This window comes from Lepidochelys kempii, chromosome 7 (genome assembly GCF_965140265.1).
Source record: "Lepidochelys kempii isolate rLepKem1 chromosome 7, rLepKem1.hap2, whole genome shotgun sequence".
NCBI classification, from domain to species: domain Eukaryota; kingdom Metazoa; phylum Chordata; order Testudines; family Cheloniidae; genus Lepidochelys; species Lepidochelys kempii.
This window is the reverse complement of record NC_133262.1, coordinates 15,757,909-15,778,669: the sequence shown is the minus strand read 5'-3', so window position 1 is coordinate 15,778,669 and position 20,761 is coordinate 15,757,909. Positions and strand designations below refer to the sequence as shown.

Sequence of the window (20,761 nt, the reverse complement as noted above, 5' to 3'; positions counted from 1 at the left end):
TTGTTTTCCAAAAGGGGAGATAGAGACAGAGCTCAAGATCATGCCTAGAGTACAGGTTAGGATCAGCAATCCAGTCCTGTGCTCAAGTCACTAGATCGTGCTGCTCTCAATCTGTTGTTGCAGTCAGCTTCCAAAAGAGGTGTGAAGTTGTCCTTGCTGGGCCATGATACTGTGATCTTCACAGGCTGTGGATGTCATGGGGCTCAAATGGGAGAGGGAGTTGGAGAAGTATAAGAAGCTGGAGGGAAGGCCTTGTGCCATTGAAGTCAATGGGAGTTCTGCCATTGTCTTCAAAGGGACCAGGATGTCACCCCTGTTTTTCAGAGGTGTGTCTGCACCTCCCATTAGTTTTAATGAGAGTTGGGAGTGGTCAGCATCTCTGAAGAACCAGGTTTTAAGCTTAAAATCCAGTAACTTCAGAACTGTGTATTGCTGAAAGCACCAAAATAACGAAGATAAAAGTTTAAGAGTATATTTTCAAATCGTCTTCAACTATGCTGGTATTTCTATACCCTAAACTCCTCTCCCCCTCTCCACAAGGATAGATTTTCTGACAGTTTGATTTCCTCCCCTCCCCCCAAATTAGGAGTGCTAAACTAGGTTGAGTTTTGACTCAGTATAGAACAAAATGTTTGAAAAGTCAGGTATACCTAACAGAACGCTAACAAGGATTTGTGACTCCATAAGTAACAATGAGCACCAGAAAAAAAAACACTGAGCATTCCAGGTAAGGATTGGAGTTTATGTTGCACTGGTTGTGGGACTTTTTGTTGTTTCCTGTCTGTTTCTCAGTAGCATGTGTAGTAGTGGTTCTAAAATGACTGGCATTTATCTGATCCAGAAGTGACACACATTACTTCATTGCCATGGGGTCAGTGACAATTAGTCTCCAAAGACCAGCCAGACAGTGCCCCTGGGTACAATGGTCTGGTGGCAGACTTTACGTTGATGGGCTGTGTTCTGACAGGGAGGCAACCTCATGAACACCTTAGCAGCATGTTACAGCTTCACAGCCTTGAACAGAGCACAAAAGGCCTTTTCCTTTATTGGACAGAGGAATGCTCATACAGTACCAGCATGTGCGTTAAAAGATCGTCACATGTTTCTTGAAGCAGGACAAGGCTAATGACTTGCAGTTGTTTCCACCTTGATTTTTAGTGGCATTTCACAAAGTACATTCCAGAGATGATGTAACATATGACCCTAATATAATTAAGCATAGCAAGAGTCATATGTATCAGTTGTCCAGCAGTTATAGTACAGTAATGATGTACACAGATTAAGTTAACTATCAGTCAGGTCACCAGCTGTGCACAGCATAGCCTATTCTGCAGGAAGAGGCTGCTGAATTTAACATATAAATAGAGATAGTAAATGTAATGTCTTGAGGGCTGAGGAGCTGTCTTTTTCTGAGTATCAAGTAACGGTTGACCTCCATCATTTTGTTGGCCAACCTCGGAGAACTAGTTTTTAAATGATAGTGGGTGTTTTTGTTTTCAGGAGATGGTAATACCTGGTTTTCAGGAGAGAGCTCCGACTCATACCTGATGCATGTGAGACATAGGTCTGTCCTGTGGAAATCTATCCAATGTAACTGAAGGGCCTAGATTAGAAGTAGTTAACACCAGGTTATATTTTAGCCTATTTAATATTCATTTCAGTTAAGATTGAGCCCAAGGGAAGGTCCAGCAGATGAGGACTTTGGCCATATGCTTTGTAGTAGTGGTTAGTTACTGATTTATGTATTTTCAGACAGGTGGGGGTATGATACTACTGGATACACTTTAATGTAATTCTTCGCAACCATGGTATATACAGAATGGGACTTTCCTCCAAGTTAGTACCAGTTGTGCTGATTAATGTTGTCTACCTGTGTCTCTCTGCCACTGTTCCATGTACTACATCTCCTCATTTAGGGCTGGACAATTTAAGTTGTTGCCTATTTATTTTTCCACTTTATAACACCTATTCAGAGACCCATACAAGGATTTAATCAGTGTTAACATATTGTCATTAGCTCCTCTAAAATCTGCCCCTCCACAGCTCTTGTTAGAGACAGTGTGTGATAATCCTACAGTTTTCTAGTTATTTTAAAATCAGCTCATCTTTTATCACAACTCAGGCTACACATACTTCGGGTGTTTAATTCAGGAGAGAGCATGTCCTTTCTGTAGAGTATTGTTTAGATGAATATTTTATTTTATATAACCAAATTGTTTGCCCAAGGGGACACAGCCTAAATTGTTTTATATAAAATACTGTACTTCCTCAGAGAGAAGATCTTTGATACTTGACGTTAGTCTAGCAGACAAATGCATCATGAGATTCAGTGGCTGGAAGTTGGTTAGAAAAATTCAGATGGGAAATAAGACATACATTTTTAACAGTGAGTTCAATTGACTGTTGAAACAGAGTACAAAGGATTGTAGTAAATTCTCTACCACGTGGAATTGTTAAACCAAAATTGGATATCTTTCTGAAAGGTATGGGATGGTTCAATTACTGGTAATCAGGCTTGATGCAGGAATCATTAGGTGACATTCTATGGCTTGTATTATGCAGAAAGTTACTCTAGATGATCATAATGGTCCCTTAAAATGTCTGAATTGCATGTTGATTAAATCTGTATGATGTCTAAATAAAACTACATTTATGAACTTGTCAGCCACAATAGAACCCTGAGAGAGAGAGATCATTTTCTGCAGTATGATTTGTGAGTACATTGTTACTTCTGTCATTCATATTATACATAAATAGTTTCCAATAGAGATAATGGATTATATTTCAGCAAGTCTCATCTAAAGACAGTGATGTAAAAACAAATGGGAAAACACAAAGGTTAATGGAATTCACAACTATATTATTTCCACTACATTAGATTCACACTGCAATGTAAGCTATAGACACTGTACTTTGTTTAAAAAAATTAATACATAGAAGATTGGGATGGTTAGTTAACGTTTGTTGCCCTGTATATTTATTTATATAGCACCACAGGAGGAAACAGACAAGACGACAAAAATCTCTGCAGCAAGGAGTTAACAATCAAAGGGCCTGGATTCTGCACTGTTTCCTTAGCAGAGAGTAGCACTTACCCGTGCAAGTGGTTCCATTGCCAATGAGTGAGTAAGTACTACTCAACATGTGGGAATGGTGCAGAGTCAATCCCTCACTGAGATCGAGGCACTAAACATTTTTTTCCTAAACAGGAAAAAAAAAATGGACCAGGTGCCAGAGTGGGAGCAGATAGCATCAGAGAGAGAATGGGTGATGGAACACTAAAGAGGTAGGAGTGAATTTTCAGGAGGGATCTGACAGATGATGGCTGTTCAAATGTAAAAGCTGGTTTGAACTAAGTTCTGGTGTTCTTGCTTCTGTGGTGGTGTTTTTTGGGGGGGTGGGGAGGGGAACATACTTCTATAGAGATGTTACCAGTTGTCAGCTTGTTTCCACACATACAATAGCTGCATCCTTGGATTGTGACTGCATTTAAATTGCTTGAGACTTCCTTTGATTTGGCATAATTATTCAAGTGGTTTTAGTTTTCTTTTTCCTTACAGTGTGATGTAATTTCACTTCCAAGCATCAGTGTGTAGTCATACTCAAGTGCTCAGATACTACAGAGAAAAGTGCCACAGGTACCCATGAGAACATCATAAAAGTAGGATAAATAAATTAATGCAACTATTTGGTATGGTGCCACTTATACACATATCACAGTTTTAATCTTACATAACTAAGCATGTTTGAAGTGCCGTTTGATTGCAGCTTTAGTATCACTTCCATACTTGACTTTCCTTTCTAAGTTTATCTCACTGTTGGTTATGGGTCTGAAAAAAAGGGGTTTATACTCCAAGTGCTGACATGATGAGTACTGTGTATAGCAAGAGGGTTATGTGGCTAATGTTGTAGACTATGTTGGAAAGATATTTGTCACTATAGATTTTGCTTGTCATATGCAGAGATGACATGCAGATCTCCCCTTTGAAAGACTGATAGTCATTCTGAGATCCATCCACCCACAAAAACCACAAACATGCTGCTTTACTCAAGTCTTTACTTTAACCACTACTTTGTGATGCAAAACTGGTGGAGTTTTTGGTACTTTTTGTTTAAAATGAAATCTTTGTAGGGGTTTTCCAGCATCTTTGCTCGTTGCTAAAAACAAATCAGCTTTGTACTATGGCATGGGACAAGAACACAGTTCAGTTTACTTTTACACATGTTTGACATTTATTGAATTACAATATTGAGTCTGAAGAAAACTGGATAAGGTAGTTAAAAAATATCAGACTCAAAGATCTCTCACCACCCTGCAATATTTAGCACTTATTTCACCAACACAAATGTCAACTTCACATTTGTACTATTTCTACTCTAAGAATCATTCTATCATGATTTAGTATCAGTCATATCTTTAAAAGATTAACAACATGGTTATTTCATTTGTAAATGCAAATACTTGATGTTAAGCATTAAGGCTGCACAGTTAAGTCCTTAAACGTCGGAAAATACACAAGTTAAGGTGTATACACTGCAGAGTTTAGGAAACCAGTCCCATGATGATCAACAATCTCATTTAAAAAAATAAATTCAGTGTTAGAATCTTCCAAGTTTCCATGTGTCATACTGCTGCAGCTACTTTTAATGATCACTTTGGACATTTTTGCAGGTGATACATTTTGTGCATTAGTCTTTTTATGTACCATTTTAGGCATGTTATAAGTGTCTGCAAAAATTAAAGAATTGTTAGTAGGACCATGGAACAGAGAAAACACAAGGCAGTGTCTTCAGATGCTTATATCTTTTAAACGTAAAAGGAAAAGTACTCCAAATATGTTTCTCTTGTTCAAAAATACAATAGGCAATTTTAAAAAAACCTATTAAGTATGTGTGTAGGAGCATTTCCCAGTCTTGGAGACAAGCTGAATTGTTATGTGGAGCTATATTGTGACTTGACTGACAAAGTATCAATCAAGACTCCATTATATAACAAGGTATCCATCACACAAGTTCTATTGAGAGTCCCTGCCGTTAGCACACAGACCGTAATCCAAGTTTCTTTGTCCTGTTCTGTGCCAATTTGCTGTAAAATGATGACAAGTCTAGACAGTCTTTGTAGCAATCATAGGACCACTGCATTACAACTATATTTTCTAAACATTTTTGCATTGTCTTGATTACCATGTCACCTGCTTCATTAGTGAAGAAAATTCTCAGTCAGCAATTCAGCCATTGATGCAAAGTGAAAAATAATTGGAGATACTTCCCCTCTATAACTTTCCATTATTAGTGAAACTAGCCGATTCTTTGTTCCTCTTCAGAAGGACACATTCAGGTTAGCCACGGACAAAGTTATTTTAAGACAAATAATTATACCCCCAAACTTTAAAATATGGGAACCTCATTTTACAAGTCCTGTGAATCTGAGAAATGTGGTGTGCATGTAGGGCTGGGAGGCAGATTAGAATTTGAGAGTTTTTAATTCTTTAACTAACTCCCCTTGGTAAGCTGCATCAAGTTACTTACTTTTCAGCGATGGAAAGTGAAGTAGAGAGATTAATACTTGCTTCTCACAGAGGTTGAGGGAAGTAGGTTTCACCTTCTTCTTGGTTTTCCCTCATTAAGTTGTTCACACCCAAACAAAATGGAACTCCTATAAAACTAGTCCAGTTATTTCTCCTATAGATTGAGTAAGGGGGAGAAGTTTATTTTTTTTATATGTTTGAAAAATACTTGGGAGGTACTTAGGAAGTCTGGTGTCATCTAATGTCCAAAATAAAATATATATAACTGCTATAGAAATATTTAAAGTTTTAAACAGCATATCCCTTCTCCCTCTCCCAATTACCTACCAGTCAATGAGATGCAAACTAAGTTGTGGGGCTCATATTATTTTACTCATTGAGGAGAAACATTAGGCTTGGCCTTATACACATCAAGAAGGAAGGCCGAGTCTCTGTCCTTTACTTCTGTACTCATGTTAGGGCTGTGGTTTGACAGTAGTAGTTTTGTTCCTGGAAGTTACCTTTTGCTGTTAAGTTATTCCACTGAGTTAAAAAATTACATGCCAACTCCACACATTTTCCAGGATTTCATATACTGGATATTGGTTCATTTCAGAGCTGTCTTTAGGAAGGTTTATCATACTGTTAGAAAAAAATTTACGAGTTAGACAATAAGAGTCTCGAATGTCTTCTAAAGTATAGACGTGTAAGAGTCTTGAAGTTGTCACTCCCCCTCTTGGATCCCAACACTGAATCCTGGACTAAATATATGATCAAACATCTTGGGTTAAAAGCATTGATGGCACCTGTTTTTAGAGCTGGAGGAATTTTTCCTGATCATTTATAGTCCATGATATGCAAATAGGGCGTTAGCTCTTCTCTAGTAAGTTGCACAATCAGCTTTTGTTGGATACAAAAGATTAACAGCACATAAATGTTGCACTTAAATAAAGGTTCTCAATTTGTCTCTTTATGAAGTACAGGTAGGCATGATCTGCAACGTTTGAATCAGGAGTCGGAATCCCCTTACACTTGTCTGTGATCGGAGATGGGAGGTTTTTTTGGTCCGATTTCTATTATTTATTTGTACTGTGGTAATGCGTAGAAGCCCCAGTCATTGTTATGGCCAGGATCCAGCACCACTGAAGTCAATGGAAATTTTGCCACTGACTTCAAGGAGGGACCTTTTCCCTTCTCTTTTATTCCCCCACCTGGGAGAAGTGTGAGAATAAGGAACACACGCCACAAAGAAATTCAGGAGAGGAAGACTAACTTGATTCTTTCATTGATTGACAAATATTACTGGATGGACTATCCACTAGAGCAATAAATACCAAAGTACCAAAAGACTTGGTACATACCAAGGGCTCATTTCCAAAACTAAACATTACAAGAAAATAGTTTTAGTATGACAGTGTTAATTCGGGGGGGAGGAGGGGGGCGGAGAAGGGAGAACGACGGGCAGAAAGTAAAACAAAGCTGTTGGCATACTTGAGAAATTAAAAAAATTCAAGTTATAAAAATATTTCTGGTTACAGTGGTATTAATCAGGATTCCCCCCCACCCCGTTCATTGCAAATTATCTGACATTTCATTCTGATCTTGAGCAGTGGTTCCTACCCTTTGCAGACAATTGTACCTTTTTACCACATTAAGAACCTATTAACTGTACCACAGCTAGTTCCTGCTGCCTCCCAGTCAAGTGTGTGCACTCTGATCTGTAGTGATCGCTCTTGAGAGCGCAGTGCGTGGGTCTGGAGTGTGTTTTAAGCTCTGTTGCAGGTTTCAGCTTGCACGGGGTGGGCAGAACAATTGGTGGGACATCGGCTCCCTATCCTTGCTCTTATGAAGAGTCTCTGAGCTAAGGTATCGATCATAAAAGCTTGAGAACCATCCCTAGAGAGATTTATAGAACACTGTAGTTTCCACTGTCAAAGGTCAATTATTTGCTCTGTTAATAAAAGATCACCCCCTCAATGGCTCATTTCAGCATTCTAAGAAAATCCTTGCCTTTTAAAGTATTCTAGCTACTCAGTCATGTGGTTTTCAAGTAGAGGAAGGTTAGCCTAATAAAAGGAACATGGATTAGGACAGCAGGTAAAACTAATACAATTTCATGGGAAGGGAACAAACTAACAGCAGTCTGTCAACTGTACAGTATTATTCTGCATCATTTATTTAAATACTTCTGTTTATGCATTTACAAACTTTCGTAGCTCTCCATCCATAACTCTGCTGGGTTTTTTTAGACACTATTGCAGAGTAATTTTAGCTACTGTAAAATGAGGTCCATGTACAAAACTAGGTGACAGATATAAAAAAAGAGGTTCCTTTCATATTTTTCATACCAGGAACAAAAGTGACCAAATGGAGGGAAAACACAAACTCAACCCCAAAGAAGAGTCTCTTTCATAAGTACTACCTACGTCAGTGCTCAACTACAAGTCCTAAAATAGGATAGTTCATACTTTAATGGTGCAATGCATGTCTGTTAAAACTCCTGGCTGGGAATGTGCATCTCTAATGAACAAACAAAAGAAGAAAAGGCTACATGGGGAATGTTAAGTTCAGAAACCATCTAAATGGTATGGCACAAAACTCTAAGAAATTACACTGATTTACTAGCAGTGTATTTTCATCCCAAACTTAATTTTGCATAAAAAGTTCCCTTTAAGAAATCTGTTGAATTCTTCAAAAACTAACATTTGAGCTTCTGTGGTCTCCTATATTTAAGAAATAATCATTTGAAACACACCTCAATCTGGAGGCTTCCAAAGAATATTTAAGAACCAAATTTTCTTTTTTTTAAATGTATACCAATTTAACAGCTCAGATTCCCAATGTTAACCCTAGGAGGAAGAGGCAGCCAGATATGGCATTTCAGGATATTTACACGCATGGTACAAAAATGCCCAGGGGTATGAAACACCAGGAACACAGTTTGGCAGCACCCTCATTTACACCTGTAATTTTGAACTATTTATTACATTGTACTAACACACCAGATTCAAAGATGTGTACTCCCTTTAGGATGTTTAGGAGTTACCAGTATATTGTGATTGCATATTTAATATTGCACAATTGTATAAAAACATAAATACTAGCTATTCTAGTTTTTAAATACAAAATACAAGTCACATACTTTTTAGTCAATCCTTTTCAAGTGCAATTCAAGGGGTCTCTATGGTCCTTCCAATAAAAGGCAATTTTCATACTTTTGGCACAAGTATAACCCCCAATCACATGCCAACAAGATCTAATTACAATACATATGCCCAGATTTTTATAGTAGCAGTCATATACATACATATAAAAACAGGGTATTTACAAATGAACTAATCATACATAGAAGCAGCCTTAGTGGTTGAATCTGAACTCTTGTTTAGCGTTATTCATGTTGTTTTGAGAGGGATATGCGACCCTTTTGATTTATGCTGGTTGCTGTGGGTTCACATTCACGGGAGGAGGATGTCCTAGGAGACCAATACGCTGTTTCTGCTTCCTCTGTTCTGTCATCTGGAAAATTAAAAAGTTTGCTCATTAGACCGAGACACTTCCTGTACGTCAGCTCACAGAATGAACCATCGCTGTATTTGTGGTTAGGTTTTATTCTGAAACCCACTTTCTACAAATAATGCACTTCCGGCTGCTAAACATGAATAGATTAAAAAGGTCAATCATATCCCCTGTTTTGTGAACCCAGCAGGGATATCTGTGAACCTGCTCATGTGACTAAGTATTCAGAGATGACGGATGCTGTTTTGCAAAAAACTGTTCTGTGAAGGCCACATTACTGGCATGAAATTAACCTAGATGATAGCTTTCAAAAACTTCCTGTGTTGATAATTCTCTGTAGACTTCCCACTATTTCCACAACTTATTTGGGGAAAGTAGGGGTACTGTGTGTTGGGAGACTTCATCTCAGTCTGAAAATATCAACTGTTTGTAGAAATTCACTCTTGGGTCACAAGAATGCAAACATTCCTCCTGATTTGCCAAAGCTGAGATAGGAGGCAATAATGCAAAATAAGGGACACAGGAGCAAAACTACATATTTTTCCACAAAACATTTTCTGTAACCTCAGTCCCAAAATTCTGGATGTTTGCCAATAATAATTTACATCAAATGTAATACCACCACCAAATTCGAGAGGGAAGAAGGTATACGAGCTAAAGAGAGTGACACTCCTAATAGAGAAGCATATCCTTTCATTATTGTGATCCAGAGCACAGCAAAGCAGCCATCATCCATGTTTCTTTGCGTTCAACCCTTCCCAACACCTTGTTAGAAATCTGCTAAGGTCTGAAAGCCTGAGACAACCAACACACCAGTTTAATCAGTAACACTGGCATTTCTGTGGTCCCCATCATCCTAGTATATGAGCATTTCATGAACATTAATGAATTTGTCCTCACATCACCCCTGAAGAAGGTAAGTATCTCCATTCTACAGAAACTGACGCAGAAGGAGATATAGGGTGTGTTTACACTGCAATTAAAAACCCACAGCTCGCTGTGTCGGCTGACTTGGGCTTGCAGGATTCGGGTTCAGGCCGAACATCTACACTGCAATTACACAGACCCCTTGGCCTGAGCCCTGCGAGCCTGAGTCAGCTGACACAGGCCAGCCGTCGATTTTTAATTGCAGTGTAGACATACTCATAGGGCCTGATTTTCATAGGGTCTGAAGAGTAGGCCTGAAGTGACTGACCCGAAGTCACGCAGGAAATCTTTGGCAGGGAGTAGAACTCAGGCTCCCTAACTCCAGCCTAACACCAAATGATTCTTCCTTGGATAACATGGGTACTGTTCAGCCTCCATCACATTACCATCACAATGGCTGCAAATTCCAAGACTTACATAAAAGTGCTGAGACCCAACCTTCTTACTGCTCATCCCCCATGGCATTACTTGGTCAACACACAAAAGGACCACAATCTTGTTCCATTTTTATTTCTTCTTCCCCTGGACTGAGCATACTGAGACTTAATAAAAATAAATGGAGCCAGGCTACCATGCATCTGTCAAGATACTTAGAGTTTTTTAATCAATACTCCTTCCGTTCTGTTTTAGGAGTTACTTTAATATAATAAACATTTACACTGAATAGCAAGTTGTAAGAAACCAGTCTCTAGATATTGTTCCCACTCTACCAAAATTTAGCATCCAAACCAGATACAGCTTATACAATAATTTTTCATTAAAAAGTTGAGCTACAATGTGAATTTCCACCATTTTTCATATCATATGAATTGTTATTGGCCCTTGTTTTGGCTTGGAATTCATTTGAACCAAATAGTGCTTTTTCTATCATGTCTATATTCATGCAGGTTACTAATCTGTGTAATTGTTCGTTTTTGGGACATTTCACTCCAAATACTGACTAATATAATTGATAGGGACAGTAAATCAATGCCAAGATAACAGATAGCCTGTTTGCATTTTCAGCTCTCTACCAGTAAACACACTTGAGCAGATTTACATAAAATCTATACGTTGAGAGACCGAATAAATTCTCCCTTTCTAAGGTCAGGCATTGAATAATTAAAGTATGGAGTTTGCCACGGCAAGATGACTCAACCAGACTGGACTGCCGTGAACAATCTTCAGAATTATCCTTTTGCTACTACCTTTCATTAGAGGACTGAAAAGCATTTTAAACACCATTAATTAATCTAATCACCTCTATGATGTACATATCTGTAAATATGCTCCTTTAACCAATAGGTAAATGTCACAATCTAACTTTCATAGAAGGAGACTTTTTCAAATGGAGCTGAATCAGGTTGTGTCTTTCTCAAAGTCACACCAAAGGAGTGGAGCAGCACTCAGGTCCTAGCTCAGTTCCCCTACTCTAACCCTTAGATTTCCTAATGCTATATGGGGTTTGAAGTGTGTGTTATTTTTTAAAATATAATTAACTACTTAATACAAACAGAGAAAACCTATTTGTAGGTTTTATTTCCATTATTCTATTATTTCCACTGGACAAATTAATAAAACATATGCTTTCAGAGGGGACAAGGTTGTGAGTAGCAATTGGATTCAAACAATTAGATATGAAGGAGGCACGCAAAATGGTAGAAGAATGAGGGAAGGACAGTAGTTAAACAGAATGCTAAATTTTGATACAAGTTTAGTTAACAGGAGGAATTAATTTTTTTTTAAGGAAAGCATAAGCTGACTAAATGCAAGTTGAAAACAAAATGAAACCTAGATGCAGAATCACATTGTTCTAGTATGGCGTTTGGAAGCGTCAAAGACCCCATGGAGCAATTTTTGTCTTGATCTGGAGAGTGAGTTACTTAACTGGAGAGGGAGTTACTTTTGTAACTTGTTGCTTTAATGCCTTTTGCAAGTGCTTCATACTCATTTACAGTAATGAATTAAAAATGGTCAGATTTTCAATAGTTCATGGTGCATTTTTATTTTATTTCAAAGGCATTTTCAAAGTGGACACTCAGAATTTCAGTTTTAAATGACACTTACAATCCCCAGAAACTTGTAGGATCAGCCAGATCACAAAGCAAACAAATGAAAGATTTGCCCTTTATTTGATTCAGAACAATCCCTGAGCTAGCTCCTCTTCCTGGAGACAGTTCTTCCTAATATGATGGAGAGATGTACTAGTTTTGTCTCATAATTGGAGCATCCTGCAACTTAAGCAGGGTTATCTCAGTGACAGTACTTAGGGGAATTCCTAAGAGCTATCACATTAATGAAGCTGGTTTCCTCTTCTGCCTTTGCAGTGAAGTAGCTATCTATTTTCACAAAGAACAAGGGAAGGTTCTTTGTGCTTGGGCAGTAGAAAGTTGCAAGCTTTAGAAATAAATACATCTGGGGCATGATCCAAGGCCTGATTGAAATTGATGGAAAGAATCCCATTGACTGCAGTGGATATGAGTCAGACCCTCTAACAGGAAGACCTACGTCACATGTTTAAGATAACTGTTTCCAGGCAAAGTGGCATGACAGTGACCCAATGAGTATATTAAGGCATAGATAAGAGAGGATTTGGTTTGGAGAGAAACATTATGGAAAGTAGCAAAATTCTGGAGCTCCAGACAAGATAACTGCAGTTATAGAAAGAAAAGGAGTACCAGTGGCACCTTAGAGACTAACCAATTTATTTGACCATAAGCTTTTGTGAGCTACAGCTCACTTCATCGGATGTTATTTACAGAAGTTATTTATGAGGGCTTCTGCAGTGCCATAAGAACTGGTGAAAAACTAAGCAACTCAGTCAAGTCAAAGTGTGGCATAAGACCAGGGGGCACGGAATCACCATCACTTTTCATCATGTTCTGAAACTGGACACTAAATGTCAGACGAGTGGGAGGGCTGGAGATTGGATGATCTAGAGTTAAATTTGTAAACCTATGCAGATGATGTTGTGCAACTGGCAGACACATTTGAACGGATAATATTCTTTGCTACCTTGAAAAACTGTTGCAGTCAACTTGGACTTACAATAAATACTCATATGAAAAAGTGATTGCATCTTGGAAAAGGGATAATAGATGAAGTTTCGATAGAACAAGTAGAATCTTATGTGTATCTAGGAAGTCTGATCAGTGCCAATGGTTCCATCAAGCACGAGGTTAAAAGGAGATGTGACTTAGCCACAAAATTATTGACTGATGAAAATATATATTTGGCACAAAGTGAAAATTGATTAGATTACTGTACTACAAGTATTACTGTATGGTAATACTGTGACAAAGTGGGGCTGTTCTTAATGTTTCCTCTGAATATTGTGGGGGTGCCTCAGTTTCCCCTATCCAGTTCTTAAGTATCTAGGTGGTAGGATAAGGGTGTATGATCGTTGCAGAGCCCTAAAGGGCAGGTGTGTGCAGGGGTCTGGACACAGAGAATGGCCAACACCCTGTTTCCTGGCAACTGATGACCTGGCCCTTCCCCTCTGCAAGGTGAGAGCTAAAGGGTTGAAGACAAAGAGATCAGGTGACCTCCTGGCCCAGGAAAGGGACAAAGCCCAGAGGAGGAGGGGCTGGAGAGAGTTTCAGTTTGGGGCTGACTGGGGACATGGAGTGAAGTGCACATGTGGTTGTCTAGCTAACTGCCCCCCAAAATGGACCCGGCTGAGGGGTCCTGTTCTCTGCACCTACAAGCTCTGTTTTAGACCATGTTCCTGTCATCTAATAAACCTTCTGTTTTACTGGCTGGCTGAGAGTCATGTCTGACTGCGAAGTTGGGGTGCAGGACCCTCTGGCTTCCCCAGGAGCCTGCCTGGGCGGACTCGCTGTGGGAAGCGCACAGAAGGGCAGAGGCTGCTGAATGCTCCGAGGTCAGACCCAGGAAGGTGGAAGTTGTGTGAGCTGTCTCCTTAAGACAGTCTGCTCACAGAAAGGAGACTTCCCCCGAGTCCTGACTGGCTTCGTAGGGAGCAGTTCCAGAGCATTGCCCGGGGACTCCGTGACAAATACATTCAAAAGCAACTGGCAGTCTGGATTTGGCCCAGGTCCACCTATTGACTACCCCTGCATTAACCTGACTGATTCTCACCATCAGAAGAGCAGAGCACGTAGTGGAAAAAAAGGACAGTGAGCATCTCAGCCAATATTCTCTTGCAGAGACTAACTACTTTATCAATAAAAAGAAAAGGAGTACTTGTGGCACCTTAGAGACTAACCAATTTATCTGAGCATAAGCTTTCGTGAGCTACACGAAAGCTTATGCTCAGATAAATTGGTTAGTCTCTAAGGTGCCACAAGTACTCCTTTTCTTTTTGAGAATACAGACTAACATGGCTGTTACTCTGAAACCTACTTTATCAATCTAAATTTCCTATCCAGAAAATGCACTCCTGAGAGTAGATTCCTTGGCTGGGTTTTCCTATCCTGCTTGCACAGTGTACTGTTCTGAAACTGCAAAGCAAGCGTATAATAAAATAGTTCAGTTAAAAACCAGCAACATTTTAATTCACTTCATACTCTGTGCTCAGTTACACATATTTTTCCTAGCCAGCCTGCTGGCAAGATTATGTCCCATGCACCATAAAACCTTCAGCTGTAACTCTAACAGCAGTACATGGAGACCTGAACAACAGGAATTTTGCCAGTTAGGAAGCATGGTGCAAATTATAGATTTGTGCCAGACAGGTAGTATTTGTCTTTAGTGAACTATTATCTCCTGACAGATAACAGTCTGTTTCTACTATAGATTAAGTTTGGATTGTAATAGTGGCTACCTGCAGCATGGTGCATCTCATTTAATTCAAAGTGGAACTAATCCCAGTTTAAAATGGGAATTACAATAATAGAAACACCCCTAGGAAGAGGCTCAGTGGCAACAACCAATCAGTTTAGAGAAAGTTGTCAACCATTTTACAGTAGGAAAAATCAAACGTTGAAGAGATAATGAGCCAAATTCAGTGACTACTTGTGGCCTGTACAACTCCATCAACTGCTCTGGGATTCCATGATGTGCAAGTTAGCAAAGAATTTTACCCAATGCCTACATCTATAAACTCAATTAATTAAGGTGTTGGTGTGTTCTTCTGGTTCAGGTTATTGTTCAAAGCTGCATAACTAGTAATTTTGTGCTATATAAAATTTCAGACAAGCCACAGCATTTCTCCCTTTATCTTCAGTTGGACACTTCAAGCACAAAATGGAAAAGGGTTTTGGCACTTGAGCTTTCTTGGGGAGGCCCATCTCTGAGATGAATATGGTCCAAAAGAACCTGCCCCAAGCTGCTTCCGCTGTTAATAGCAAATAGTAAAGAAGCACCTACGATTGAACCGTATTGATCTCCTGACAGCAGTGGCTCCAGGTGGTATCCCCACAAAACATGGATTTTTGCCAAGTGGGCCAAGATTTCCCATTTGTAGGCCAACAGGAAGTATTGTGTAAAAAGGGAAGAGACATGGTCTAAATAACTATTTAAAGGGTTCTTTGAGGGTCTGTGTCCATTTAAACAGAGGAAAATGGGAACAGAGAACCAAGAACTGTGTTGCTTGGGACACTCCTTCAGTTTTTCTTCACAGGGATGTTGCTGTTGAAAACTGAATAAAAGCAATTTCAGGGCAATATTCGCCGGTACAGGGTAAATTACCAGACTCCCTTTTTGGATGCCTGTGGTTAAGTGCTGGAGCTGCCTTCTTTGCTGTCACACATGTATGGATGATGTAGCCACAAGTACCTCGAGTATGTAACAATAAGAGAGTGGTCACTAGGTTGCATAAGAGTTTGCGCATATTTCTGCATATTCTGGGATTTAGCAGTGTACAGACTTCCAGCAAAACACACACATACGAAGACCAGAATACAATAAAATTCACTAGAGTAAAAATTTCATGAAGGGTAACTTTTTATACAACTTGCATTTCACCTTGGGATGTCATCCATAATAAAATATTCATAGTTTGCCAGGCCACACAGTCACAGGAAAGAGATTTCTAAAAGAAATCTATCCTTAAATGTTTAAGAACCATTGCAATAACTATGTAAAGGAAGGATCTAGAACAAAAGTTAACATTCAAATCCTTGAGTTCTCACTCTAATGTTATTGTCAATTAGAAGTCAGTGTATTACAACCAAGTCTGCTGAGTAACATTGACCCATAACTGAAGTTGCAGTTGGTAATCTTTACTATAGAAGGCAATAGGCAGTGTCATACAAGATATTTTCATGATTTAGGGGGATTACTCTATACTCTCAGGATAAGAAATCATTATATACACAGCTCACAATAGGAATTTGATTTGGTTTTTAGAACAAGTTTTACTTTTTAAAAGATGGGTAAATTGGAAAATGTTCAGTTCTGTTAGAACTGGACAGTTCGGTTGGCTGTATGACTGGAATTTGGATTGGAGATTCTTCTAAACTTGTGAATTTGTTGTGGCAGCAGTGAACAAGGAGTTCTGCACATTGTTTGTATAGTCAGTTAAATTGTAAACATCCAATTCCCAATACAGATCAATCCAGATTTTACAAAACTCTTTAATCCAAAATGCCTTTCTATCCCCAGCTTTACAGCAAGTGATTGCAAATTCCCCTAATTTTCCAAATGTTCGGGGAGGTTCCAGTACTCTCCATCCAATTGAAGTTTATCAGTAGCTAATCCCCCTCACTGCAACTGTGTTTTGCTAGAACTTCCTTACCTGATCTTTAAGCTCTGACAGCTGGCCAGAGAGGTTGGTTACCAGCTTCATGGTAGATTCTAGCTTTTCCTGCAAGTTCCTGAGTTCATTCTGTTCTCCTTCAGAATCGCTGCTTACAAGGGACATGGCGCGCATCCTAGGGAACCAATCAAGGTTTCTTTCCTGGAATTCAGACACAAGGACATGATTATTGCTAGACAAGGACAAAACTGTGCGTGTGGCTGTGTGCGCGCAAATCTTCAGCACACGACGATATTATTCAGTCACAAGCTCTCAATAGTTCAAACTTTCAGTTTTATTTGCACCCTGTTGGGAGATTTCTAGAACTGCCTCACCACAGAATTTCATCACTGGAGAGACAGGACAGCACTGCAGAGTAAGAGGGATAAAGGTTTTGTAGCCTACGTTTCTCCTTTCCTGCCAGTGTACTCCTTCAGCCTTAAGAACAGGTATATTCCACCATAACATACGAGTCCTCTACTACGAACTGGCCATAGTTAATACTTGAAGATGCATTAACCAGTGTTAGAAATCAGCAGTCAGAATTCTGGAGCCTACTGCCATCCAGCCTCCTATCCACAGATATACAGGGGTTCTTCCTTGAACTGCTATAGCTGAGATCTAAATTGGCTGCTTAATCCAAACCTGCTTCACAAGGGAAAAAATAAAGAATTTAAATAGTGCTTTGCAAAGACATCCATAGCAATCCCGTTGGCTTCCTTATTGCTACAGTCTCCCATTTTGAGACACACCTTTTCAAAGCACATAGTCAAGATGAACATGCTAGATGTGCCCTTGAACAGACATGTTTGAGAATTAGGGCTGTGGAAAATTTTGTCAAAACTATTTATTTGACAGGAAAAAAATTACTTATCACAAAGTGCTTGCTTTCTGGAGAAATTTTTTTCTAGTGAAAACACCCAAATACTGCCCCAGCTGAAAATCAAAAAATGTTGGTTGAAATTTTTTGCGGTATAAGCAATTACTCTAGTTGCAATGGGGGTGTAATTTGATAATTAGGGAACAGGGAAGTGGTCTGCGGGATCACAAATAGGTAGAAAAACCGATCCAAGAGACACACACAGGATGAGAGAGTTGCCAACTCTCACGATTTTATCAAAAGTCTTGTGATATTTGGTGGTTTTCTTAAAGCCCCAACTCCTGGAGACAAGTAAACAGCACAAGAATTTCAGGTTTCATTCACCAAAATAATAATAATAATAATAATAATAAAAAAAATCTCTAGCCCTCATAGTTGTGGAGAAGGCCTGAAAACGTGACCTCCAGGCATCCTAATCGATCACTCAGAAAACAGGCAGCAAATAAAAAGAATCCAAAATATATCATTTTTGGAAGATATCTTGAGTTTGGGGGATATGGCATTTTAACAACTTGGGGTTGACGGTACTGGTATTATGGTGGTTCAGAGCTGCCACTGGCCTGCTGGGTGACCTTGGGCAAGTCACATCACCTCTGTGCCTCAGTTTCCCCTCAACGGTAAAAGGGGATAATGCTATTGATTCCATTTGTACAGTGTTTTGAGATCTGTGGAGAAGAGCACTCTATACGAGCTGGGTACTGTTAGTAATTATTATGAAAAAGTTTAAAAATCTCTGCTAAGGGTTAACAGGCTGTGTAGGAATTTTGTTTATGGAGGTATTTTTACCACAAGACGGTATGTACCGCATGTTGCCAATCAATTTTAGATAGCTTAATCACTTCACTGCTGCTTCATTATACACGGCTTGTATGTCTGGCCAACACTCAAAGTTTATCTGGTAACATCCAGCTGTAACTGAACCGAAATGCCCAGTCAAATAACAAGTCTGGCTGAAGGGGTGGGCAGGTATCAAGCAGGGAAGGATTAAAGGGACAAAATAATGCAGTAAAGCACAGTGATTGCAAGTTGGATGGGCCCCCTTTACTTACAACCCCCGCCCCCCAAACACCTTTTTTTAACCCAATATAATTGTCTAGACCCCTTTACTAAAATAAAGAGCTAAAGGCATAATAGTCAATATGTGTACACACATACACAGTTCTAACCTCCTCCATTCCACCTGAAGAGAAAACAAACAGTTAGTTTAATTTTGTTTTTAAAAACACAACCAGCACCACAAAAAGAAGCAAGGGAAAAAGGACAGTTTCATCTAGAATTTTGTCCCAATTTTTTTTTCTGTGAAACAAACACACTAAAACCTTAAAACTAAGATGATGAAAAATGAATCAAAAACGAAAAGGGGAATGTTTAAAGGTCATTTGCTGGCAAGCCTGCTGGGTCTGTAAGTACTGCAGTCTACCTCTGTGTCATGGATCCCAAAGCCTGCGCGTCTCCCAGGAGGATCCCGTTCGCACAGAAAAATTCTATTCAAGGTTGAAGAAAAGGTTTATCGTGATGATCTAGTTTCTGTTGAACTTTAAGCAAAGCACCAAGGTCTCTTTAAAGACATAGCCGTACATCTTTTGGTCACAAGCTTTGGTATTTTTTTTGAATACACTAAGTGAGCCATAAACTTGAAGCTCCACTCCTAATCTGTTTTCCTGCCTCCACCCCCACCCCCCCACTAGTTACTACTGGCATCCTGCATACCAATGTTGTTATGTACTGTCTGCTGTGGTCCTCCTACAAGCCGAAGCAGCACGATCCTGGCTGTGCAGTCAGCTCCCTCTTCCCGTCACAGTAGCAGCTTCCTCTGTTTAAACAGACGAACTGACTAAAGCCACTGACGGAAGTTGGCTAACCACAGTGCTGGGTTTCGGATTAGCTCTTTTCTAGGTAAAGTTGGAAAAGTCCCTGTAAAGCAAATATCATTACAATCTCAGACATGGGGGCGATGTTGACCAGCCTCTTAAAATGTCCATGCTTGGAAATGTAAAAAAAAAAAAAAAAAAAAAAGAGGAAACCGTCGTGCATGATGCAGATGTGATGCATTCTGAGAAGGGGTTGCTTTTCCCTGCTTCCACTGAAAGTCTGTTCTAAGAAAGGTTTCTAATGCAACCTCAGTTAAAAACATGTCCAGTGGTTAAAATGGGCAGAAAGAAGGTACCCTTTGATAAATTACAGATGGACTAACCATGTTCCTCAAGAATCACATTTTCAAAAGCAAGCACGATATAGAGGCACAAATCTGGGTTCTAACCTCAGCTCTGCCACTGAAGTGCCATGTGGCCTTGGGTGAAGTCATTACTACTATGCTGGGCCTCTGTTTACTCATCTGAATATTGAAAATGAAAAGCATGAAAATGAAAATCATGATGCCTGGGGGTTTTTTTGAGGCGAGATGAATGAAAGAGAATCCCACTGGTTTCTTTCTCCACCTCACATCAAGCTAACTTTTCCTTCAGTAATGGGCTAGATACAACTCTCTCCACTTGGAGTTCACATTCCTCCCCTTTTTGAAAAGGCAGACAATGTGCCCCCACTTCCTCACACTTAGCCTGTCTGTGAAAACAGACTAGTGGTTTTAAAAACCTAACTTTTCATTGTTCCTGTAGGTTTGTAATTAGTTACCTTTTCCATTCACATGAAGAAAGCAACTAGAGATAACTCAATATATGGACACCATTTCCAGAGGCAGAGTAAGACAGCATTTGAATATAAAATAATGACCACTGCTGTATCTTCTAAACAGTCCAAAGGCTGACAATTGTTGTCACAGGTGAGAGAATTTCGTTACAGACAAACACTACGCAGTGTTAATAATCATGATGAAGGGCTGCTGTAGGATTACCCAAAGAAGGTTCCCTTGTTCCTTCAGAAATTACAGCACCACCCTTTCCGTCCACCTAGTTCTAGTTGTTTCATTGTAAATTATTTAAGTAAACCGGGATACGTTATATCATGAACAGCTGGGCTGGATGGAAGACTTAATTGGTCGAAGAGTGTGCGAACAGTTGCCCTTGGATGATCACGTTAGAACAATAATCATCAATGTGCTAATAGTAACGAAACCCACCTAGTTCTTGTGAAATGTACCCAGTGAGAGAGATCAGCCGGTCTCTGAAGTGATGCTGGGTCAAGTGGGATATGGTCATTTTGTGGACTGGAGGAAGTGGTACTGGTGACTCAGCAGGTTGCTCTCTAGCCTCAGATTTAGGCTGGTAGGAAGAGCACTGCAAATAGTAGGCCACA

At 39.5% G+C, this 20,761-nt stretch overlaps 1 protein-coding gene across 2 annotated transcripts in view; it reads right to left on the bottom strand.

The window, feature by feature from the left end:
- Positions 1-4,153: 4,153 nt before the first annotated feature.
- Positions 4,154-20,761, bottom strand: part of ITPR1 (inositol 1,4,5-trisphosphate receptor type 1) — a 247,403-nt gene continuing 230,795 nt past the window's right edge. For both annotated transcript variants that reach the window (XM_073351182.1, XM_073351183.1), the window contains 2 exons: positions 16,630-16,791; positions 4,154-9,023 (listed from right to left, as the gene is read on the bottom strand). In XM_073351182.1, the coding sequence (XP_073207283.1) occupies positions 8,937-9,023; positions 16,630-16,791 (249 nt within the window). In that variant the 3' untranslated portion in view covers positions 4,154-8,936. The remainder of the gene's footprint in view (positions 9,024-16,629; positions 16,792-20,761) is intronic.